Source organism: Dromiciops gliroides, chromosome 4 (genome assembly GCF_019393635.1).
Source record: "Dromiciops gliroides isolate mDroGli1 chromosome 4, mDroGli1.pri, whole genome shotgun sequence".
Classification (NCBI taxonomy): domain Eukaryota; kingdom Metazoa; phylum Chordata; class Mammalia; order Microbiotheria; family Microbiotheriidae; genus Dromiciops; species Dromiciops gliroides.
In genome coordinates this window covers 334,105,741-334,131,226 of record NC_057864.1, presented here as the reverse complement: position 1 = coordinate 334,131,226, position 25,486 = coordinate 334,105,741, and the positions used below count along the sequence as shown (strand labels likewise).

Sequence of the window (25,486 nt, the reverse complement as noted above, 5' to 3'; positions counted from 1 at the left end):
ATCATTGAGGATTACATAGCACAAGTATAATGTATTCCATATGTTTTTCAACCTAAAGCAGGTGTGGTAAAGCAATGAAGAATGCTTCGCAGCTGAGAAATTTTGTCTTTGAAGAAATTTTAGGAAAATTTATAGATACTCTGACTTTACTATGATGATGTTGTTGGCTGAGATTTTGCATATGTAATAGATCTGGAAGGGAAAAAATAGTGACTTTCCTAACAGCATTACAGCTCTGTCCCTACCATTGTTTGCATTGGGGAATAAGATTGCTGCTGAATCTCCATCCTAGTCACTGAAATGCCACAGGGATTTTTGAGGATTGTATAGAAGGAAATGTATAGTGATGGGGTGTTACTGAATCATTGGTGGTTGCCATTAATTATAGGATTAGGGTATGTGAAGAGACCTTGAAAAGTCAGTTAGTCAATATCCTCTTTAGGTAGACTTACATTTATAGCAGTCTCTCAGCAGAATTGTGTTAATTCTAATATGCCTTAGAATTGCCAATGTTCTGTCATATATTAGAATCTCATTGGACAGGAATCTTGTATTGAACTGGACTGAATTATCTACTGGAGATTTGATAAGCCTTTTAAAGGTAGGGACTGCAGTTATTATTATTATTATTATTATTTTACTGATTCCATATCATTCCTTAATTTACCAGTGAGATGCTTTAAAAGGCTTTATTTTGTATTAGAGATTTAGATGGATGTGGAATTAGGAAGGTTTTTGTGTCAGTTTACTAGAATTGGATGGGACCTTTGTCCAGTAAAGAAATGGTAGGGCAACTAGGTGGCACAGTGCCAAGCTTGGAGACAGGAAGATTCATCTTCCTGAGTTCAAATCTGGCCTTACTAGCTGTGTGACTGTGGGCAAGTCACTTATTCCTATTTGCTTTGGTTTCCTTGTTTGTAAAAATGAGCTAGAGAAGGAAATTGCTAACTACTGTCTTTTCCAAGAGGACTTTAAATGGAGTCATGAAAAGTGGGACACAACTGAAAAACAACTGAAAGAGCTTATGTATATGAGAACAGGTTCAGTGTTTTTATACAAAATTTTTATTAAATTTTTAAGACTTGAAATTTTATTATTCCTTTTATTAAAAAATCAAATACAAAAATCTTCAGAGGGAAATAAACTTTCAAGCTCAAAAAAAGAGGCAATGTACAAAATGTACAGAGACAGAAGTCTTCTGTAAAGTTTTACTTTTAACCTCAGTGTAGGTTGAATTTTAGGAACACATAAGAAGGGAGAGAGGGAGGGAGAGTGGGTGGGAGGGAAGAAACACTATTTCCAAGTATTGGACAGGTGTGTAGCATTCCTTACTACTGCTACATTGTTGGTTTGTTGATTAGAAAGGCTGTAAAGATTATGAGGATGTTTGTTTATTATTAGTTAACTTAATATTCTATTACGAATTACATAGAGGGTCAAATTTAAATCCATTTTGCAGAGCACCCACCCACCCACCCACACACACACACACACACACACACACACCTGTCCATTCATTCATCCATCCATTTATTCACCTATTTATTCATTTATCTATCATCTATCTATATTTATCTATCTGTCTTTCTATCTATCCATTCATTCATTTCTCCAAAAATAACTAAGATAAAAAACTAATTTTACTTCTTTGCTGCTCTTGATCCCAAGCTATGTAACGTGGACATTCAAATTTTCGTTATTGAGTCTGTACTGTTGTCTTGATGTATATAGTGTTTTAGGATTTTGAAGGTTGTCTTTCTTCTTGAGAGGCAGTATGAAACAGTAGATAGAAAACCAGTCTCAAGAAGAACTAAGTCCAAGTCTTGCCTTCCTGACACATACTGGCTGTTTGGATCTGGGTTAGAGATTTTGCCTCTAGGGACTACAACTTTTAAGATGAAAAATTGTATGATGCTTACTATTCTGTTAGGTGGAGGGAGTTCCCTTCACCAATGATATCATAGGCCTGGGCAAAAAAAAAGTAATATTTATAATAGACGGATTGAAAAATGTGACCATGGCTTCCGCATCTTCTGTCTTAAGTGATGATTTTGACCACCAGCTGTTATTTGAGCTATTTGTCACTAGGATTATAATATAGTTTTAGGACATATTATCGAGGGTACCCTATAGTCTGGAGAACATTGAAAAACTTGGTTCCTCTTGCTCTGGAAGGGACCATAGAGGTCAGGCTTGGTTCATGCATTGGCTAAATATTTGTACTTGGGATAGTAACATCTATTTCTTTATCCCAAACTTACCTTTTTGATATGTGCAGAATGCTAGAGACATAGTGGATAAAAGTGCTCTGAACTTTGAGGGGAAACTTTCTGTTGCTCAGAAAGATACAGAGCAATTTGTAGACCCTGTGTGATGATTGGATTTTGACACACTATAGCAATTTAGTCAGCAAATTGGATTTTACCTAGCTATCTAAAATGCCAAATTTGAAATTAACCTTTTATTCCTGCTGTCTTCAGTTGTCTAAAAGACTTAAAATGAAGTGAACGTTGTCTCATATGAATGTTTTCTTAGCTTTCTACGACAGTTTGGAGCCATAAACTTAGAGCATCATATTGTTAAATGATCTGACTTAAATTTAAATATTGTGAGTACATTTTGCTAGAAATTATTTCAAAATTAAATTTAAAGAAAATCTTATGTGAGTAATTTGATATCTTAAATTTATGATGTATCTTAGTTTGAAGCCTCACAAATTTAATGTGTAAGGCAATTGGAATCTTGTTAGGGTAGATTTAAGCTCATAAAATTTAAAAGGCAATTGTTAATTTGACAGTGGCATTATAGATTGTTATTTTCAAGAGAATTATTACTGACTGCGTTTCTCATTGAAATTGCAGGCTTGTTAAGGAACAATAAGGTTATTCCACTACATTCAGTCAGCTATATTGGTATCCATAACCATCCTCCAAACTTTTCATCCAGAGACTTACAGGGCAATCATGTACACTTATTTGAATGCTTTTTCCAAAGCATTGCTTGGATTCAGCCTTGAGGCATAAAGGTAGGTTTGATTAACATATTTCAGAATTTATTTTTAGGTTTAGAGAAAGTTCAGTTTTTCTGATCTTAAGAGTTCTGTGTTGGCTGATCTTCAGTGATGACAGTTTTTCTGATAATTGTTATTTACCAAGACAAGTGAATATTGCTGTCAGTTGCTGGATAATTATATGGATTATTATATGGATAAGAAATATACATTGGCTTTAGATAGTTGCCTTCTAGAAAGATGGTAAGCAGATTGAAGTTATTGTATAGCAGGTTGCTTTTAGAAAATGCACAAGCACACTGTCAGAAGCTCTGCATTGTTATGTAATATTTTGCTTAAATTATTAGAAAATAAGTTCCAGGATGGATAGGAACTGCATTTTATTTAACTTTGTATATCCTTCAGTGCCTAAAATAGTGTCCTATATGTAGTAGGCACACAATGAAAACTTGGTTGAATTGAAATAATGCATTTTTCCTTTTGGATTTGTTTGTAATCATTTGCTAAAAGGAGTTTACATTTAATTCTTTATTGTTTTAACTTTATTGACTATTAACTTTTTTCATTTTTGTCACTTTGAATTTGGACATGTATGTAAACTTGTCATTGGCGTTTTGCTTCTTGGCTAGCCATTGACTTTAATTAAATGACCCAAGAACATACGAGATCCTTACTATTTTACAAAAGCAAGCTGAAAAGACAGGAAGCCCTGTTGATGCATACAGCTGGTTGTGTCTTCCAAGGCAAATCCTGGAATGCAGATGGTCTACTTTCTTCCTTTTTCCTCCCCAGATCCCTCTTTACTGGTTACCTACTTTTTAAAGTTATAGGAAGGAAGATTTGTTGAGCAGAATGAGGAGCCCTGCATGCTAGTTGGAGCATCCTGAAACAAAGTAAAAAAATTTCTGCTAATTTTGAAACTGGAAAAAATTTTTTATTAAAAAATAGAGGAGGGGCAGCTAGGTGGCACAGTGGATAGAGCACCGGCCCTGGAGTCAGGAGTACCTGAGTTCAAATCTGGCCTCAGACACTTGACACTAGCTGTGTGACCCTGGACAAGTCACTTAACCCCAATTGCCGTACCCCCCCCAAAAAGAGGAAATTGGCAATTACATAATGCTAAATTTTAATACCCTTTAGCAATTTAATCTTTTCCATCTTTGAATATAAAATGTGTTTTTATATGTATACACATATCATTTACACATAAGATTATGTTTGATGTATTAAATTCAAAACATTTTTTCAGGTGTTAATTACAAATTTATTAATTCATCTTTTTCACTGTTCTTAAATTTTTGTTATAAATGCACCTACAAGCTTCTGACCTGAGTAATTTAGTCTCTTTTTAGTCTTTATCAACTAGAGAAGCAGGCAAAAACTTAGAGTAAAAAAAGAACATTCTAATAAAACAGACATAATTTTCAGATCACTGTGTTAAACAGATAGAAAACAATCATTTTCAGAAAAAAAGAATACAATATACAAAACCATCATTGAATGAAACTTTTTTTGTCATGTTAAACTTTGTAAAATTGGTCTCATTGTATAAGCTGTCTACCATGCCTGGAAAGTACTCCTTCACCTCTAATTTTTAGAATTTCTAGTTTCTTTTGAAATGTTACTTCCTACATGAGTGTTTTCCTTATTCCCCAACTTCTAGTGCTTACCCTTTCAACAGTGACCTTGTTTAATTTGCATAATGTAATGTTTTTGAGGACACTTTGATTTTGGTGCTTAGACACTTAATAAATGCTTGTTGGTTGAATTTTAAATTAGCTTTATATATGTGGTCTGACCAACTTAATACAAAAATCAAAATTAGCACAAAGCCTTAAGAAAGGAAAAGATGAAAGGTAAGATACTATTGAAACATGATTTTGACCTGTGCTTATAAGTTGTTGTGATGAAAAATGATATCACAGATAAACCCAGGCTATAATAATTTCATATAGGAGGTTGATAAAATCATTTGCCATGACAAGGAGACCAAGATCCTAAAAAGTTTGTTAAACAGCAAACAGTTTCCAAGCAGATGAGAGTTGGTGGCCAAAGGCAACACTGGTTTATAACAAACTCATTTGTTAAATGTTATGGGAGAAGATAATGGAAAATGATGAGCAGAATTGCTTCATAAAGTAGAAAAGGAATAGATGGTAAAAACTTTCAGGAAAGCTTGGAGTGAGACTTGTCAACCATAAGCAAAGTAATTTTGAGAATATTTAAGGGTAAAAATGGAAGGGGAATAACAAAAAGAACATGGAAAAGATTACGAAAGGTTTTTTATAAGAAACTTCACTCTCCAGGACAGCAGAGCTATTAAAATTGGACTCTAGCATCACAGTTCTAAAAAGGGGTATACATATGGTAGAAATGGCACTAAAGAATAAAATCAGGAAAAGAAGCTGGATTAGATCAAATATAAGGGAGATGATTTTGGAGGTGAGAATTGTGAGTGTTTTGAGGGATTCACAGGTTGTCAAATACAAGGGAAGCTAGTAGAGGTCTGGAAAAAATTGACTTAAAATGACAATTATATATACATATACAAATGTTTGTATATATATTTGTATGTGTGTATATTATATATATGCCTGCTTTACCATCTACATGAAACTTTTATGCACATAACCTATGCACATATATTGAGGACATTCTTTATGAGAGCATTAATAAGGAATGGGTAGGTTTTCCCAAGTTTGTTCAACAGAGACCACATCTTTACTACATAAAGCTGGCTGAAAGATATAGAGAATACAAGATTATCCTGTGCTTACTGTTGATTTAAAAAAGAAAAATCCTTTGATTCAGTAGAATAAAATACCTTAATGGTGTTTTCCATTCATATATCAGAATTATTCAGTCGTTTTGGAAAAAACATGACAGAAACTTGTTAAACAACCTTCTGCTACCAGGGGAGTGATAAAACAAGGAAAGACATAGCAATGCCAAAGATGTTCATAAGTATCAGAAGGGAGAACCAGTTCATAGTCCAAGTTGAAGAGGGAATTTTCTCTGGATGGTAAGATCTTTCCTTTGTAGATGATAGTGTTCCTTAGACCAAAGCCAAGAACATTGCAGAACCTCCCTGAAGAGATCTGTTACATCAGAGGAGGCTCATGACCTATAATGTTAGTCATTTACAAGGTTTACTTCTAGCAAACTGTTTGAGTTTGAGCTGTAGTGGCCATTTTCTTTCTGGGTAAACTCTAATTTGTCAGCATTGGGGGGTAGTTGAGAGAAGATGGGCCACGAAGAGTGAGTACTTCTAAAGAGAAAGGGACAGTAAGCAAAAGATAGATGCAGATTAGTTAGACTTTTTTCCATTAATGGTTTGTCAGTTCTTGGAACTGTTTTGCTGTTTCTGTCTGCTTTTGTGCTTCATTATGACTGATTCTATTTCATTGTGGGCTTGAAGTATCCTTGAAATGTTTGACCTACTCAGACCAACAACCACTGCAGTATATCTTAATGGCTGTGTGATTCTGGCCAAGTCACTTAAGCTGTTTGCCTCACCTTCTTCAACTGTAAAATGGGAATCATAATACCACCTACCTCCCAGGGTTGTGGTGAGGATCAAATTAGATATTTGTAAAATGCTTAGCATGATGCCCGGCTTATAGTGTGTGATGTTTAAAATCTAAATTGTGGTCACCTTAAATTAGAAGCTTTAGCACCAGTCTTTGGGCATTAAGCATTTATTAAAGCATACAGATATTCACATGGAGTTCAGAAAGTTAAGAAAAAGAAAGCCTACCTAGTCTAGAGTTCCAGCCTGGTCTGGTTCCTCCTCAAGTCCTCCACCACCAGCCTGCTTCAACCACGAACACACTAGCAAACTGCTTGTGGAAGCTTTTTATAGGTCTGGAACAGAGGCAGTGCTTACACACTGCTTCAAGCTGATTGGTGGGCGTCCTCCAAATCCATTAAGGGCTAGCCAGGTGTGATTACAATCTAGTTAACTTTGAAGTAGGCTAATCAGCAGTCAATCACTCTCACTTGATTCAATCAGTTTAGATTAATCTCCAGGTCGTCTTTGAGTATCTGCTAAATCCCATTATTTTAGCACAAGTGGGAGCTTAATAAATGCTTATTCCTTTTCTCTTTCCCCTTCATTGTGTTTTACAATTTATTTTTGTTTTTTTTCAGTTAACAAACATTCTTTCCTATTTCTATTTCTTCCCCCTTCCCCTCCTTCAGAAAAATCCGACAAAACTTGTTGCAAATATATGTTGTCAAGCAAAACAAACTCCCATATTGGCTATGGTGCAAAATATGTCTTAATTGTGCATATTTAGACCATCACTACTCTAATCTTTTCCTTTATTTACATTGTAGTCTTTGGGTATATTATTTTCCTAGTTCACTCAATTCCTGTATCTTGACACATTATTTCAAATTCTTTATGTTTGTTGTTTCTTACTGAACAGCAATAGTTCATTAAATTCAGAGAAACCCTATTTGTTTAGCCATTCCACACATGATAAGGCCTGCAACAACAACAACAACAACAAAAACCTTACCTTGTTTTTTTTTTTTATAGCAATCCATTATTTCACTGGTGTTGATTCTATTTCCATGACACAGACTGTAACTTTTCTTTGTACCTTAAGGTAGATCATCATCATGAATTACTGTTGCTAAGAAAATTAATCACCTTGTGGCCAGTATTCTGGTGATAATATCTAGCAAACTTAACCAGATTGCCCTTTGGACAGTAAACATATGGGCCCTCCTTGGGTCATGGTCAAAACTTTTCCATCAGAAAGGATATGCCAGAGCTGACTCTCTGTTGGTGTAGCTGTTTTCTGAAAAATAAATTATTACTCTTTTAAAACATTTCCCAGTGTATCTCTCTGAGAGCTATCCTTTAGAAGGATAAAAAAGGAAAAAAACCCAAATTCACAAAACTAACCAACATATTAAAAAAGCCTAATGTTGCCATTGTTTCACATTCAGAGTCCCCCACCAATAATTTCGTGTTTTGATTTTTTTTTTCTGCTTACATTGTTATAGTCATAGTATTTGTTTTTCTGGTTTTGCTTATTTCACTTTACGTACCACATAAGTAATCATTTCTTATTATCCATTATATTCATATATTATAATTTGTTTAAACAGTCTCCAAGTCAATAGACATCTACTTTGTTCCTAGTTCTTTGCTAAATATTTGAATATATGTGGGGCTTCTTTTTTTCCAATTGACCTTTTTTGGGGGGTAGAGGCCTAGAAATAGAATCTTTGCATCTACAGGTATGTATAGATTTTTTTTCACTCCAAATTGCTTTGCAGAATGGATGGACTGATTCAGTTATAAGAGTAGTACATCAGTGTACCCATTTTTCTATAACCATGACATCATTAGTTATTCCCATCTTTTGTTTTTTTTGCCAATTTACTGATGTGAGGTAATACCTCAGAGATTTGATTTGTAATTCTCTTATTGATTTGAAGAATTTTTCATATGGTTTCAAAGTCTTCTTTTGAGAACCCTTCAGATAATTTACCACTTATCTATTGGAGGGATGGGTTTTAGCCTTAAATATTTATTATTGTCTATGTATTTTGGGTTATCAAACCCTTAGAGATATTTGATTAAAAAAAAGATACCCCCCCAATTGCCCATTTCCCTTATCCTTAGTTGCATTAATTTTGTTTATGCAAAAGCTTTTCTTTATTCATGTAATTGAAAAATTTTTATTGTTTTACTAAGTTTTTGTGGTTTAGCACACTTTTTATTTTAAATTTTGTGTGAGTAGGAGAATGAACTTGCCAATATCCCTCTAATAATGAGTCCTTTGGCTCACTCCAAAATCTGATTCTTCCAAGGGTCTGATATTGTAAGGTTTTTCTCCTATCACTCAGGAAAATTAGTGTTTTAAAAAATGGGATTTTGCATCAAGATGCAGATTTGTGAAAAACAGTGTGTTCCGAAGTATAATTTAGTCACCTCTTTTCTTCCAGTTCAGTTCTGTTCCTAACTCATTGTCCATTTGCAATGCTTATCCTAAATGATGTCTTATTTGATGACCTAATGGTCATCCAGCTGCATGTTAATATGGAAAAATGGACTTTTTTCATCCATATGGCTTATGATTTACATAGGCTACAAAATGTTAGTAAAGCCAAAATAGAGTTTATTTAATCTTCTCAAATCAGTTTTACATGAACTAGTATCAGGAATAATCAGGTTCCAGCTACTTTCTATTTCTAAATTTTGTTTTTGTTGCTATTACTATTATTCTTTTGAGCATTTTGAGGAAGCAGGGAAGTAAGCTAAAATTTTTCTATTTTCTACAGTAATACATAGATGCTCACTGTTTTTAAAGTCAAAATTCGGATGTTGGGATTATATCAACTTTTGGATAAGTCAGCAAAATGATGCGTACAAACAAAAATAGAATCCTTCAGTTCCAAGATGAGTAAAGAGCTAGTAAAAAAAATAGTTGTCCTTGATGAATTCAGGTCACTAGGCCCAGAAGATATCCCAGGGTTTTGAAAGAACTGTTGGATATGATTGCTGAAGTGATTTTCGAAATATCATTGAGAACTGAAGAGGTGCTATAGTACTGAAGAAATGCAAACTTAACAAGCAGATTTCTCAAAGAGAAATGTAGTCTGTAAGCAATAAGTTCAACTTTGATTTTGGCCAAGTTTTAGTATGTATTACTAAAGAAACAAATAGAAAATTAAAGATGTCATGCTTGGAAATGACAAGCATGGTTTCACCAAGGAGCTCTCTTGCCAGACTAACCTAATTTTCTTTGTTGGAAGGTTAACCAGATAGGTAGGTAGGGAACTGCTCTTACAATTTGCTTAGATTCCGGCAAAGCATGCAACAGTCTCTGTTATTCTTGTAGATGAGATAGAGACTTATAGACTGGACAAGAATAAGGTTAGGTTGGTTCTGAAGTGGTGGAATGACTGTATCCAAGGGTAGTCATCAGTTTCTTTGTTTCAGTTTGGCAGGCAGTCTTTTAGAGCACACCAGAGATTTGTTTGGCTCTTTCCTATTCAATATTAATTTAAAAAATTGATCTTATTTTAGTAATGTCTTGTTTTTATATTGCATATACTTCTGAATATATACTTTCCACTCTTTATTTTCCTACCCAGCAGGCCATTTCATGTAATGAAAATTTAGAATGAAAAAAAAAAAAAGCCAGGCTAGCAAAACTTATTAAATCATTGACATTGTTTGACAGTGTATTCACTAGAGACACCTGTAGTTTACCATCTCTGCAGTGAAGGGAGGAAGCTGCATTTTCTCAACTTTTTTCTAGGACTTAGCTTGGTCATTATGTTTATACAACATTGTTTTATTGCTTTTTCCCCCATTTACCTTTTTATAATCATTATATGTATTGTTTCCTTGGTTCTGTTTAATTTATTCTGCATCAGTTCTTACAAGTCTTCCTATGTTTCTTTTCTTTCTCTGTGTTAAGTGATTTGCCCAGGGTCACAGAGCTAAGTTTCAAGTGTCTTGAGGCTGGATTTGAACTCAGGTCCTCCTGGCTCCAAGACCAGTTCTCTATCTACTGTGCCACCTAACTCCCCCCCCCCGCCCCGGTCTTTTAATTCATCATACTCATTATTTTATATACTACATGCAAAATTCCTTGAAAGTGGCATGTAAATGCTAGCTATTATTATTATTATCATTAATATCATAGCTAAAGTATTGTATGACAGATTCAGGATCCAAAAATACTTTGACAAAGCTAGGTGGTTGTACCAATTCTAAGATAAAATACGTGGGGAATAAGTATAAAGTCAAGTTATAAATCAACATTTCAGTGAGTTTAGAAAAATAGTGATTTCTATAGAAATCTGAGGGATTTGATGGATTTTACCAGTTTAGTTTGATCCACACTAATATGCCCACCAGGAAAGCTAATGTGATCTTCTTGGGCTACTTTAAGAGAAGCCTTATATCTAACTCGAGAGTCCTACTTTGCTCTGCCCTGATCAGACCACATCAGGAATAGTTAGGTCAGGGTACCACATTTAGGTAGGACATTGATAGGCTGGAGAGGAGGATCAAGAGGATGGTGATGAGGATAATGAAGAGTCTCAAGATTATGTAATAGATGGATCAGTTGGGCAGTGTTCATTGTGGAGAAAATGAAGGAAATCTGAAACTTCATATAAGGAAAAGCTTCCTAATAATCAGAATGATACGAGTGAAATGGGTCGCCTTGCTCACTGCCTAGAGCAGTGCTTGGATCATAGTAGGCACTTAATAAATAACTTTGAGCTCAGACATTCACTCTCACTAGAAAGGAGCCATCAAGGTAGAAGGCTGGATGACTACTTGTTGGGGATTTTTGTTTAAGTATGAGTTGGTTTGGATGGCCTCTGAGGTAGTTTCCAATCCTGGGATCCTTATATTGCCTTTGGGAATCCATGTTGTTGGGATCATCTTTTATACATGTCTTCTGATCCTTTCTGCAGGAAATACCATCATTTATGGACTAAGACTGACTTCCTAATTGAATTCTTCACTAGAGTGAATTGTTATAGTGAGGTTCTGGTAGATTTATTATTGAATATGAGAAGTTTTAAAGGTGGCTTTAAAAAAACCAGATATATAAATACCTTTAAATTTTAGGAATTTTTTGAATGTGAATGAGATCTTGCTTATATGTATTGCAGTTGGTCCTATAAATTGAAACTGGTATACTTTCTTCTCTTCTTTAACTTGATTTTTTTCCCCTTTCAGACAGTGCAGTGCCTGCTAGACAGTGGCGCTGATATTAATAGGCCAAATGTGTCTGGAGCTACCCCACTGTATTTTGCTTGCAGGTATGGTATTTTATTTTTCAAAATTATTTTTAAGAACAATACATGACAGTAAGAAAAAAACATGGGATTTAAAACTTTACTTGAAATTAAATAAATTTTGTTTCTTAAGTACTGTGTACTTTCTGTACATTATATACTTTTTGAGAGACAACATGGTCTTGTGACTAGGACGCTTAGCTGAAAGAACATATTACACTCTCATTCGTTTTATCTTTGCAAAATGCCTTAAGTCATTTTCATTTTCTGGGAATCAGTTTTTTTTTCTTTTTACAGTTTGTTTTTTGTTCCACCCTATAGCATTCTTTGATGGTAAATTAAACGATTATTTGTAATAATCTATAAACAGTTTTTTTTCTCAAAGGTTGCTTTTTTGCAGATATTTTTACTATAATTACTAATGATTGCTGCAGCTGTAATCCAGTTTATCTTATGGCCTTTGTTGAAATTTAAAATGTTTTCTTCTTTTCATGTATAAAACCAAGTGAAAAATATGCTACAGTAGAAGGAACACTGAATTGGGAATCAGAAAACCTGAGTTCTAGCCCTGGCTTTGCATTTATTATGTGGCCTTAGGCAAGTTATTTTGCCTTCTGAGCCTGCCTTCTTAGGCTTAATTCCTCTGTAATATGAAGGAAAGTTGGACCAGATGCTCTGTTTTTGCTTTACAGAAATTAGAAACATATTGTGACAGTGAGAAGTGACTGGTAGAAGCAGCACAGTGTCACTCTGGACAGCAATCAAGTAGTCCTATTCAGGAAATGGTCCGCATTAGTGTTACTTCCCTAATATTTTTCTTCCCCTTCAGAGTTACTTTGACCAGAGCTGTTTTGGACATACCTTTGTGGTTTGATCATTCATATTCAAATAGCTGTCCTCCCATGGGTGTGGGTATTTTCCCTGCCAGTGTAGATCACAATGTTTCAAGACTCTCTCATCTATCCCTTCTGATTCTTGTCTGTGTTTTTCCTTAAGTTCTTTAGGGAAGGTGGAGACCTTTCCTGAGTCTTAAATATTTTGTGGTTACTAGAGCATTGCTCTGGCTGTCCATCTACTCTTACTACCTGACTGACACACCTCTTGCTTTTGACCATAGATGATCTTGATAATGTCTTTTATGCTATAGAGATTATGCCTGTCAACAGAGGGGCCCGCTTTTCTCTTTTCATAGAATTTATAGGAATCTAATTCTATAAAATCACTTTGATTAGTTTGAATTAATTTCTCCTGGCATAAGGTTATGAGCTCTATTGTCTATATGTCCTGGGCCATAGTCTTACCTGAAACCACCATGGCATATTTCCTTTTCTAGAAATTTATATTTGTTTTGTTTCTGATTTTTTTTTTTGGGTGGGGCAATGAGGGTGAAGTGACTTGCCCAAGGTCACACAGCTAGTAAGTTTCAAGTGTCTGAGGCTGGATTTGAACTCAGGTCCTCCTGAATCCAGGGCCAGTGCTTTATTCACTGCACTACCTAGCTGCCCCTTGTTTCCGATTCTTAAGAATCTTTTTTTTTCCTTAACAGTTATGGATCATTTTATACTTTGTTTCTCTGAACTCAGATCTAATTATAAGGGGACTAGATTTCTGGAAAGTTTTATATAATGTTATGGCATTTTATAGCCCTCTAGAAATAAAACATTATGATATCACATTTTTAAGCATTGGGCAATATTCCTGGGAGCTGTTTTGACTTCAGTATTATTATGATCAAATATTTGACTGCCTTCTTATGCTTTTATTCTTGCCTTTAAGTTTAGCACAGTGAACTTTAGATCTTTTTGGAAAATGATTGTGAAATAAAACAAGTTAGATTTATACCTATCATTCTGGAAGGGAGGTAGAAATGGAATACCAATTTTATTTATTGTCAGTCCTTTTTAACAATGTCTAAGGTGCTGGAATTCCCACTAACTCTCATACTTTCTTTAATAAGGGAAGGACAGTGTGTGGAAAGTAAAGTTAAATTTGCAGACAAATTATAGAGTTGCAAAATGACAAAACTGCCTGAAAATAAGTTGAAATTGAGAGACAATTCAAGAATGTTTTACTAGTTATGTTATTATTGGTCTTTTTCAAAAGTTTCATTTTTGGCAACCTAGGTAGTTTCTTGAAGTATACAGTACTTCATATATTTTTCTTGACTGTACATACTCATCTTTTAAAATATTTTTAATCTTCAGATTATTGCTTATTTCTAATAATATGAAATATTTGCATAATAGCCTTGTTACTTAGTATGTACTTATATCTACCCACAAGGGTAATGTTGCTAAGGGATCTTATGAATCAACACCTTTTTTTTGGTAAGTTGAGGATGCTTGAGGCCCAGAAAGCTGAACTTACTTGTTTAGGGTCTCCCAAATAGGATAGCAAGGCTACAGTTTCCAGATAAGCCTCTGATTCTAAATCGAATACTCTTTCCATTATAGAAGGCTGCTTCATCATGCTTGTTCTATTGTCTTCATTCTCAGAATTTTAGACCTTATTTGGAGTCATCTTTTTAAAAATTTGTTCTAGCAGAACCAGAATTGGTTGCTATCCTGTAGACGTTAACTTTTCTCCTATCGTTGTTCAATCATTCAGTCATGTCCGACTCTTCATGACACTGTGGACCAACTGTCCATGGGGCTTTCTTGGCAAAGATACTTGAGTGGTTGTTTCCTTCTCCATCATACTATACTGCTTGCTTAATGCTGAGTTCTGTAATCAGTGCCACTGTTAAGTGGAGTGGCAGAAGTTATATTTTGTTTCTACTTCACTTTGTTTTCCAGTGACCTTTCCTCTCATAACACTTTTTATCCTTTATGAACCCAGCATGCTTTCTATTCTAACATATTAATTGATTAACTGATGCTTAGATTCGGTTCTCTGAAGTTGGAGCCATTCCAGCTTGGTAAGCTAGATATAACCATCTAAACAGACATCTACTTAGTGCAAAGCACCTCTTCTGAGACAGAGAAGGAACTTAGTAAGCCCAGTCGTCCTTGCAAGACTGAAGGGCCCAAAAGACCAACCAGGAAGTGTTAGAAGCTTTTGCTTGTTCCTTGTTCTTACTAATTGAACAAAGGATAGTTGAACAAAAAATTACTGGATAACTTTAAGGTACCTTAAAAAGGAATGCATTTATATGTTCTGTGAATCATTTTATTCCAGATAACCTTTAGCATGAATTCTGATGCTCAGATTTAGAAAGCGATTACTCCTTTCTATGTAGTCCTTGTTTACTACTACCACTTTCAAACTATTCTAACCCTAATTGCCACCCTTGTTTTTGTTTTTGTCATTTACTTACCATATTCTACTTCAAATCTTATTTTGTTTATGGTCATTTATTCCATTCCCATTACTTGTGATTATCTTTGTGGACTTTACTTACATTTATGCCTCACCCCTTCCACTAACAAAACAAAAGGAAACAAACAAAAAACCAAAAAACCCAGATTTTTTGGGTGGTTTTTCAACTAAAACATCTTCATTTTCCATCTTGCTTCAGCCACTGTGGCACATTAGAACTTAAGCCATTTCTCAAAATTGCATTTCATCTAAGATCTGGAACTTCGAAATTTACCTGACTCCAGGGCCGGTGCTTTATCCACTGTGCCACCTAGCTGCCCCCTTTTTTATCTTAAACATACCTTTTGCTTTTATTGTGACTTATGGTCCCTTAATGCATTCTGTTAGTTTATCTTCCCCTCTCTACCTTCACTCATTTCCATGCTAGCGTTGACTCCATGGTTAACTACTTGACTATTATACTAACTAATATCTTCAGATGCTTTGCTGCTTTGACCTTGCATTGTTTCCACCCTGTAATTCATCATCCTTGGGAAATTTATACCATCTGTTTTCTCTGTCCTTGCTCTAGGGTTGTTGAGCATTCCTGGAGAAAAATCATTAAATTGAACTAACTTCACCTACAACAAATTTGTTACATAACCATAGCTGGCTTCCTTGCTGCTAGAAAACATTGCTATTTTATCCTTATTGTTTCCCTCTCTAATTTCCCAAAACATCTATGATAGTGTACTTCACTGAGAAGACTGAGGCCACATGACGTCTGTTACTCAGCACTTTTCCTTCATTCTTTGAAATTTAGCAGCATTGTCACCTACTTTCTCTTTTTTATTTCAAGTAACAGAAGAATAAAATTGGTTTCCTTTGTTATCGTATGTATTTTATTTTATACATTTGAAAACATTATTCTAAGAAGGGGTCCATAGGCTTCACCAGACTGCCATAGTTTTCCATGATACAAAAAAAGGTTGTTAAGAACCTCTGGCCCAGAGATCGACTTTACTTAAAATCGTTATTTTTTTAATGTCACTTTTAGATTTTTATAGTTTACATATAGGAATAACTGCTCATCAAGATCTTGGGAAGGTGGTGGCCACTCCCAAGCTAACACTGAGCCAGCAGAGATCATCTGGTTCCAGTTCCATTAGGAAAAAAAATAGACTGGAACTAAGTTCCTTTCTCTATTTTCTTCTGATCCTTACATATAAGTGGGGAGGGAGAAAGTGAAGTAAATGAAGGAAATTAATTCCTTATACTGAGTCAGGTATGGTGGCTAGCAGAGAATATAGAGGAAGTGGATCCTAAGTTGAGTATGTTGGGTGTAGTGGGAGGCTAAAAGTTAAATAGTGTTGTTGAGTGAATATTTTAGAATCAAGGAAATAGGCTTCTCAAGGATACTGGAAATGTGGAGGAACAAGTTTGCAAATTTGATCTTGGGACAAAATATCAGAAACAAACCTAAAATATACACTTCCAACAAGTAGAGACAGCATCCCTTTAAAACGCTTGTTTTATTTTTTAAATTTTTATAATTTTTTTTTGGTGGGGGCAATGAGGGTTAAGTGACTTGCCCAGGGTCACACAGCCAGTAAGTGTCAAGTGTCTTAGGCTGTATTTGAACTCAGGTCCTCCTGAATCCAGGGCCAGTGCCCTATCCACTGCACCACCTAGCTGCCCCCTAAAACGCTTGTTTTATAAACTTTTTTTTTTTTTTGGGCAATGAGGGTCAAGTGACTTGCCCAGGGTCACACAGCTAGTAAGTGTCAAGTGTCTGAGGCCAGATTTAACTATTAAAATAAACTGTACTCACTTAAGAATTTTTCCTTAGGAGGCATGGAGGAGAAATAGAATTTTTATTTAGGAAGTACGTTTGATGGAGATAAGGCATATTTAGAGTAGAGTGAAATTCATTTCAAAAAATGTTTTTTTTTTTAAAGCATTTGGCACCATGTTGGGGGAGCTTAGTTTAGATAAGAAAGAGTCTTCTTTGTAGAGTAAACAGGGACATGACAAATACACAAATAATTAATAATACAGGTTAAGTACATTAGGTACAAAATGCTTTAGGAGGTCTGAAGGGGAAGTAGTTAAAGGAGTATGTGGCACCTGAGAAAGAAAAACTTGGAAATGGGAAGGGCAAAGTATAGAATCTGAGTTAGAAGGGACCTCAGACACCATTTATTCCAACTTACACTTTAACAATAATCTCTTCTATATCATATCCAAGAAGTGATTGTCTAACCTTTATTTGAAGACCATTGGTTTGGGAAAGAGGATTGAGATGAGGCCAGGGAAAAAGGAGGCTGCCAAAGGAATAGTGGGAAGTCTCCAAACCCATAGTCAAGAGACATTTTTAGTTGTCCTAGGCAACTCAGTAAACATTTATTAATTGCTTACTGTGTACCAGACACTGTGGTAAGTGGTGGGGATCCAAGAAAAGCAAAAGACAGTCTATGCCCTCAAAGAGCTCCCAATCTAATGGGAGAGACAAGTAAACAAATTTGTACAAACTATCTATAGAATAAATAAGAAATTAACAGAGGGAGGGCACTAGAAGCCTAGCCTAATCCTTCTTAAAAAATGGAATTCTATCTGGGGTTGAAGGAATCCAGGAGGTAGAGGTGAAAGAGAATGTTACAGGCACAAGGGACAGTCAGAAAATGTCCAGAGCTGAGAAATGGAGTGTTTTGTTTATGGAACAGCAAGGATACCAGCGTCACTTATTTGTGGGGAGAAGAAAGAGGAAGGATTCAAGAGAAGAGGCCCCAGGACATAGCCCTGTAGGATGCATTGGGTTAGAGGGCATGACCTGGATGAGTGTTCAGCAAAGGAAACTGAGAAGTTAGATAGGTAGGAGAAAAACCAGGAAAAATTCAAAAACCTTGGTAGAAGAGAGTATCAAGGATAAGTGAATGATCTACTGGGTCAACTGATTATAAATTGTTTTTCTGTGTCAATTGACTATTTCCATGTCTTTCCCACACAGTGATGATATGGCCTAGGATTGGGAAAGTCTGGCAGCTTCTTTTGAGGAGCAAGAAATGAAGATAGAACTAGATTTTTTAGAACTATCAGAAATTAGTAATTCATAAGAAATAAAGACTTTAAGCGCAAAAGAATAAATTTTAGCATTGGCTATATGTTTTATGCAGTCATGGTCAGAGAGACACAGCACAGATCCTTCTTTTACGAGGAGCAAAATATCTGCCAGATAAAAATGGAGTAACCCCTCTGGATTTGTGTGTACAGGTATGCTTTTTTACTTTATTATCCTTACACAATTCATAATAGAATGTGAGAGAAATACTGTTTACTTTTTTCTTTAACATAGGAGATCTGAACATTTTTATTGTGTGAAGTATATCTATTTGAAAAGGAATTTCATTTTTAAAGTTCATTTAAAAATATTGTTTTGTAGGGTGGCTATGGCGAGACTTGTGAAGTATTAATTCAGTATCATCCTAGGCTTTTCCAGACAATAATTCAAATGACACAGAATGAAGACCTTCGAGAAAATATGGTAACAGTGAATTTTTATAAAAAGTATATGTATATGCACATACTTTGTTAAGTTTACATATAAGGTTTTATAAATATCTTTCATGGCCTAACTTAGAACTTATGCTATGCTGCTAGTTTTAGACAATTATGAATTAGATTTTAGCCAACGAGTTCAGTTTTAGGTCTGTGCCCTCTGTGTCTTTGGCCTTTCTAGAAGTTACTATAATTTGCACAATTGATACAAGTTCTCTATTCAAGTTTGTTTCTGCTGTCAGGCTTGATGTGCACTCTGGCTTTGTAATTTCTGCCTCTATTGTAACTGTGTGCTTTGATAAACTGCAAAACTTAAAATTCAGGTAATTTCATAACATTGCTGCATTTTCTCATGGTGTACTCAGACTATGGTGCTGCCATCTTCCTGTTCTGAATGATGAGGGCACTAAGCAGAGAGGTGACCATTAGCGTTATGGTTTGACTATAGGCATAGGAATTTTCAAAGGGTAAATAACTTACTTCTTGAGATTCTAAAACTGGGGAAGAGAAATTACCTGTGGAAAATTTTATTTCAGAAAACTGACTTCTAGCCTAGTGACATAGTTTTTAAAAGAGTAGCTGACTGTCAGAGAATTGTATATGTTACTGTAATGTTAATTACCTTTTTGAAATTTCTAAAACATTCAGTTGCGACAAGTTTTGGAGCATTTGTCTCAGCAGAGTGAAAGCCAATACCTAAAGATTCTGACAAGTCTTGCTGAAGTTGCCACAACCAATGGTCATAAACTGCTTAGGTAAGAATTTGAAAATGCAAACAAGTTAACAGGAAATGTACTTCTTGGGTTAATCTATTTTTTCGAGCCTTTTCTCTCAGAAATATTTAACTGTTTTGCCTGCCATATGTTAACAATAAAATGTTATTATAATATACCTGACCAAATATTAGTATTTAATAAAGTCAAAAGTGATAGGACAGTCAAGCACTGGAACTAATCTCATTTTGTTTAAAAGGGTAATTTCACATTTTTTTATCGTGAGTAAATTTGAACATTCATAACATTTCATAAAACATTTAACTAGACTTGTTAGTGAAATGATAATTCATACCAAGAAATTATGAGAAATAGTATAGAAACATTTACTACCAAAAGAACAAAAATTATAGCGATGAGAATTTTACTTCTCTGTGAACTTTCCACTCCTGAACTGTCCATTCTTTGAGAGTACTGTTTACAAGACTTAATGAGCTCAATGACTTATAACAAACTCAAATTAAATCTGGAGATAGAGTTCATTCTCTTTCTTGTACAGTATGGGCTTATAGGAAAAGTTTTGATCAATGAACATTACTACATTGTCATGTTTGAAGCAAGAAAATTTGAACAGAGTTGTTTCTAGGTTGTCATTCTTTTTTTGCTCATGGTTTAGTTCATCAAGAACAGACATTTATTAAGTGACTGTCATCTAAAAGAAGCTGTGTTGGGAATCAGACAAATGCACCACAGTCACTGCTTTCAAAATTCTTAGAATATAATGGGTGAAAAGACCCAAATTTACCCAAATAACTATGCTATGTGGAGGAATGAGATAAAAGGAAAGTCGGGGAGGGGTTCAGAACAAATTGCTATGAGAAACTTGAAGAGGATGAGGTGACTTTTACTTGTAGACTTCATGATGGAAGTGGCACTTGAATTGAACCTTGAATGAAGAAAGAGCTTTTAGTTGATGCAGATGGGAAGAGTGTTCATATCAGGCACAGTGGACAGTATGAACAAAGACACAGAGAGTCTGTGTAAAATCTAATGAGTGGTTGCCAATAAATTATAAGCTTTAGCAAAAGTATTTAAGTGTTTAAGTATTTATTAAAGAGCATTAGGATCAGAGGGAAAGGTAAAAATCTAACTATTTCTAAGATAGCCCACCATCCGACCTGCCATGGAGAGGTCAGGAACCAAAAGAGGAAGAACCCCTCTGCCAGTGTCCGCTTCCTACTTCGTGTCCTCCTCCCAGAAATGGGAGGCTCCTCAAGTTGATTGGCTGGTAGCTTTGATAGACAGTACCCACAAGCAAACTGACTATGTGGCTTGCCCTCAGATGCCTTCTCCTGATGGCGGAGCTTTCCTACAGTAGCTCTCCAGCAGGTGGCGTCATTCCAGTTGTTACATAGTAGAGGGAGGGATGAAAGGGGGGGAGACAGAATTGTCTAGTTTTTGATTGAAACATTAAAGTCCATGATGGAGAGCAGTATAAAAACTGAATTTTCAAGGTGGGTTTGAGCCAGATTGTACAAAGCCTTGAATTCCCAAAATAGGTGATTGATTATTTGGCAGGCAAATAAGGAGCTGCTGTAGATTTTTTTAATATATAGGAATAATATAGAATCCTAGGATCTTTTCTTTTTCTTTCTTTCTTTTGTGAGGCAATTGGGGTTAAGTGATTTGCCCAGGGTCACACAGCTAGTAAGTGTTAAGTGTCTGAGGCAGATTTGAACTCAGGTCCTCCTGACTCCAGGGCTGGTGCTCTATCCATTGCGCCGCCTAGCTACCCCCAGAATCATAGGATCTTGAAAGTAAAAGGGATAAGAAATTGTCTCCTTTGCAGAGTAAACAGGGATATGTCAAATACACAGATAATTAATAATACAGGTTAAGTACATTAGGTACCAAATGCTTTAGGAGGTCTGAAGGGGAAGTAGTAAAAGAAGTATGTGGCACCTGGGAAAGAAAAACTTGGAAATGGGAAGGGCAAAGTGTAGAACCTCAGAGTTGGAAGGGTCCTCAGAGACCATTTAGTCCAACTTATACCTTAATAATAATCTCTTCTATCTCATCCAAGAAGTGATTGTCTCATCTTTATTTGAAGACCATTCATATAATCCAAAATATGTGACTATTCCCATACAACAATGTTGTCAAACTCAAACAGAAACAGGGGACCACTAAACTGTACGTAAGAATCCCTGTGGGTTGCATATTTACTCAGTTTAAAAATGTAATATCTGTGTTTTGTTGTATTTTTATTTGTTTTCTTAAATATTTCCCCATTACATTTTAATCTGGTTTGGGCAGCACTTGCGAATATTATGGGCTGCATTCAGCCCATGTACTGCATGTTTGACACCCTCTGCCCTACAACATCTCTGACAAATGGTTATCCACTTTCTGCTTGAATTCTTCCAATTATAGGTAATTCAGGGCCTTGTGAAACAATCCATGTCACCTTTGGAGAGCTTTAATTATTAGTAACCTTTGACTTATATTGACCTGAAATCTTCCCTTCTGTCACTTTAATCTACTATTTTTAGATTTGCCCTTTAGAATTAAATGGAAAAAGTTTATAAGATAGCCTTTCAAATACTTGAAATACCCATATCTTTCCTGAAATTTCTTTAGGCTTCCAGCTATGTAATTCAAATTTGTCATGGTTTTGAGTTCTGGAACCACTTCGGATTTTTGAGTAGAGGAATCCGGGCTATGTCTTAGATCATTTAGGAAGCCATATGGAGGATGAATTGAAGAGGGGTAGGACTGGCCGCAGAAAGACCATTTGGGAGGCCATTATAGTCTAAACGAGAAGAGATGAGAACCTGAAGGTGGTTCATTAAATCTACCATGCTCTTGCTGTAGCTCCAGCCTTGAATAAGTTCCTGGACCTTTATTTTATGACTATCTCATTAAATTCTCTGCCTTCTAATACCTTCATTGCTAACTTTGTCACCTTTTCCTTTTGTTGAAATTAAAACCCTGTTCCCAGGGCTTTTAATTACACTTCTAGACCAGTGTTACAGTCTTCTTTTCTTCAGTGCCTTTTATTAGATCATCCTAGATCACTTTCTTCTTTTCTAGATTTCCTGATATTTCCTCTTTGTCAATAATCAATAATCATTGATCAGGTACCTCATATGCATCAGATACTGTGCTAAGCACTGGTGATAGAAAGGCAAAAGATATTAGTACCTGCCCTCAAGGAAATCACAATTTAAGGGGGGGAGACAACATGCAAACAACTGTGTATAAACAGGATATATTCAGGATAAATTGAAGATAATTAAGGAGGGAGCTAGCCTTAAGGGGAATTGGGAAAGGCTTCTTGTAGAAGATGGGATTTTAGCTGGGGTTTGAAGGAAAAGGTGGAAAGGAGGAAGGAGAGAATTCCAAGCATGAGGGACAGCCGCTGAAAATTCCTGGAGTCAGGAAGTGTGGATTGTCTGTGTAAGGATGAGCAAGAATGCCAGGATCACTGGACTGCTTGGAAAGGTAGGAGGGTCCAAGTTATGAAGGGCTTTAAAAGCCAAGTAAGATTATATATTTGAGGGGCAGCTAGGTGGCACAGTGGATAAAACACTGCCTTGGATTCTGGAGGACCTGAATTCATATCTGGTGTCAGACACTTGACACTGACTAGCTGTGTGACCCTGGGCAAGTCACTTAACCCTCATTGCCCCACCAAAAAAAAAGATTATATATTTTATCTTGGATATGATGGGGAGCCACTGGAGTTTATTCAGTGGAGTTGAGGGGTGGGACTGACAGTCAAACCTGGGCTTTAGGAATATCATTTTGACAGCTGAGTAGAGGATGGATTGGAGTGAGTAGAGACTTGAAGGATACCACTAAAAAGCTATTTTAATAATCTAGGTGTTGGGGGCAGCTAGGTGGTGCAGTAGATAAAGCACCGGCCCTGGATTCAGGTGGACCTGAGTTCAAATCCGACCTGAGACACTGGACACTTACTAGCTGTGTGACCCTGGGCAAGTCACTTAACCCCCATTGCCCTACCTCCCCCCCCCCAATAATCTAGGTATGAGATGATAAGGACCAATACCCAAGGTGATTGTAAGTTCAGAGAAGATAAGGGGACATATAGGGGAGATGTTAAAATGGTAGAAATGATGGGACTTGTCAGCTGATTGAGTGAGGGGAATAAGAGTGAGGAGTTGGGGGTGACAGTGAGGTTGTGAGCCTGGGTGACTGGTAGATTGAGAAGGGAATAAGCATTTATATAATGTGTCTCATGTGCCAGGCACTGTGCTAAGCCCCTTTTATTATCTCCTTTAATTCTCAGAACACTATGAGGTAGTTGTTATTTTTATCTCCATTTTACAATTGAAGAAACTGAGGCAAAAAGAGGTTAAGTGACTAGCCCAGGGATACACAGTACTTAGGTCTTCCTGACTCCAGGCCCAGTATTCTATTCACTGTGTCTCCAGCTGTCTGGTTGTACCTTTTAAAGTAAGAAGGACATTTTGAAAAGAGGAGGGTTTAGGGGGCAAGAAAGTGAGTTTAGTTTTGAATGTCTAATGGCACATTCAGTTTGATATGTCCATTTGACAGCTGGAAACTCCAGACTGCAGGTCAGAGAGGTTAGGTCAAGGTAAGTACATTTAAGAATCATTAGCATAGAGATGATAATTAAATTCATAGGAACTGATGAGATTACCAAGTGAAACGGCATAGAGGGAGATGGAAAGAGGGCCCAGGACAGAATCCTGGGGGACACACATGGTAAGTAAATGTGACCCAGATGAAGTTGTAACAAAGCAAAGTGGTCAGATAGGTTGGAGTAGACAGAACCAGGGTAGAACAGTGTCTTGGAAACCTAGATCAGAGAGAAGAGAGCATCTAGGGAAGAGAGGGTGACTGGCAGTGTCATAGGCTACAGGGGCCAAGAAGGGTGAGGGTGGATAAGACCATTAGACTTGGCATTTGAGAGATTATTAGTAATTTTGGAAAGAGCAGTTTTAGTTGAATGATGAGATGAGAAGCCAGATTAGAGAGTTAGGAGGTATGCGGAAAGGAAGTGGAGGCATCTACTGTAGATGACCTTATCAAGGGAGGAGAGATTTGGGACGATACTTGCTGGCGGGGATGGCTGGATCCAAGTGAGGGTTTTTTGAGGATGGCGATAGACTGGGAGAGAGTGGTGCTAAGTAAGAGAACTGAGAATGACAGAGATGGAATGGGATCACTTGTGCACATAGAGGGGTTTGCCTTGGCAAGGAAAAGGGCCACCTCTTACTGTGAAATAGGGGTGGTGGTAGAAGGCATTTTGAGTGATGTGAGATATTTGGTTCACTGTTTAACAAATTATTTCCTTCTTTTTAGGCTGTATGCTTTACTTGGAAGACCATTCGTATTCTAGTTTGCCAGTCCCTCTCCTTTCAAACAGCTCCTAAAATCTTTTACCTGTGCAGATGCCTATTGATAATTAGATAAGCGTTCTATTTTCCTTGCCAACTTTGTAAATTTATAACTTGTCTCTGATTCTCCACAATAAATAACCATCTCGTACCTAATAAAACAGATCTATACTTTTCATTCTTGTTCTCTCTTTGTCCTTTTGTCCATATTTCTTTTTTATTTTTGTCCATTTTTACTTGTAAATTTCTTTAGGGAGATGAGAGAAGCCTTAAAGAGATTGAGTTAAATAGGGATGGTTCCTTCCCTGAAGTGTTCTTGCCTCCTCTGAATGCCTACAATTACTGTCTTTATGATTCATTGATACTTAATCATGTACTCATTTTAATATCTTTTTTGGGGGCTTAACATATTATTTCAGACATTTTGTTTAACTTTCTGCCTGCTTATGTTTTTGTCTAACTAAATTGAAAGCTCCTTAAGGGCAAGTTATTAAATCCATCTATTTAAAATGTAGAGGGATTCTCTGTTGGATAAAATGTAGAGGGATTAAGAAAACTGTGGAAATCAGATCCCTGATGTACTGAAGTGTGTTTTGAAGAAATGTTGGTACATCACTAGGAAAGCAAATGCTTTATTATCTGGCACCCAGCAAACCAGAAGACATAGCAACTCAGTGGGAATCTCATACAAACATGTCAGAAGACATTGAAATGCAGGAAAAAAGATTATATTGAAGAGGCTC

The 25,486-nt window shown here is 36.1% G+C and overlaps 1 protein-coding gene across 6 annotated transcripts in view; it reads left to right on the top strand.

The window, feature by feature from the left end:
* HACE1 (HECT domain and ankyrin repeat containing E3 ubiquitin protein ligase 1) overlaps nt 1–25,486 on the top strand; it is a 91,438-nt gene that overhangs the window by 18,097 nt on the left and 47,855 nt on the right. For 5 of the 6 annotated variants that reach the window (XM_044004919.1, XM_044004916.1, XM_044004915.1 and 2 more), the window contains 4 exons: nt 11,733–11,815; nt 18,262–18,358; nt 18,528–18,629; nt 19,292–19,398. In XM_044004919.1, coding sequence (XP_043860854.1) covers nt 11,733–11,815; nt 18,262–18,358; nt 18,528–18,629; nt 19,292–19,398 — 389 coding nt within the window. The remainder of the gene's footprint in view (nt 1–11,732; nt 11,816–18,261; nt 18,359–18,527; nt 18,630–19,291; nt 19,399–25,486) is intronic. The other variant, XM_044004920.1, reaches the window with a different exon arrangement.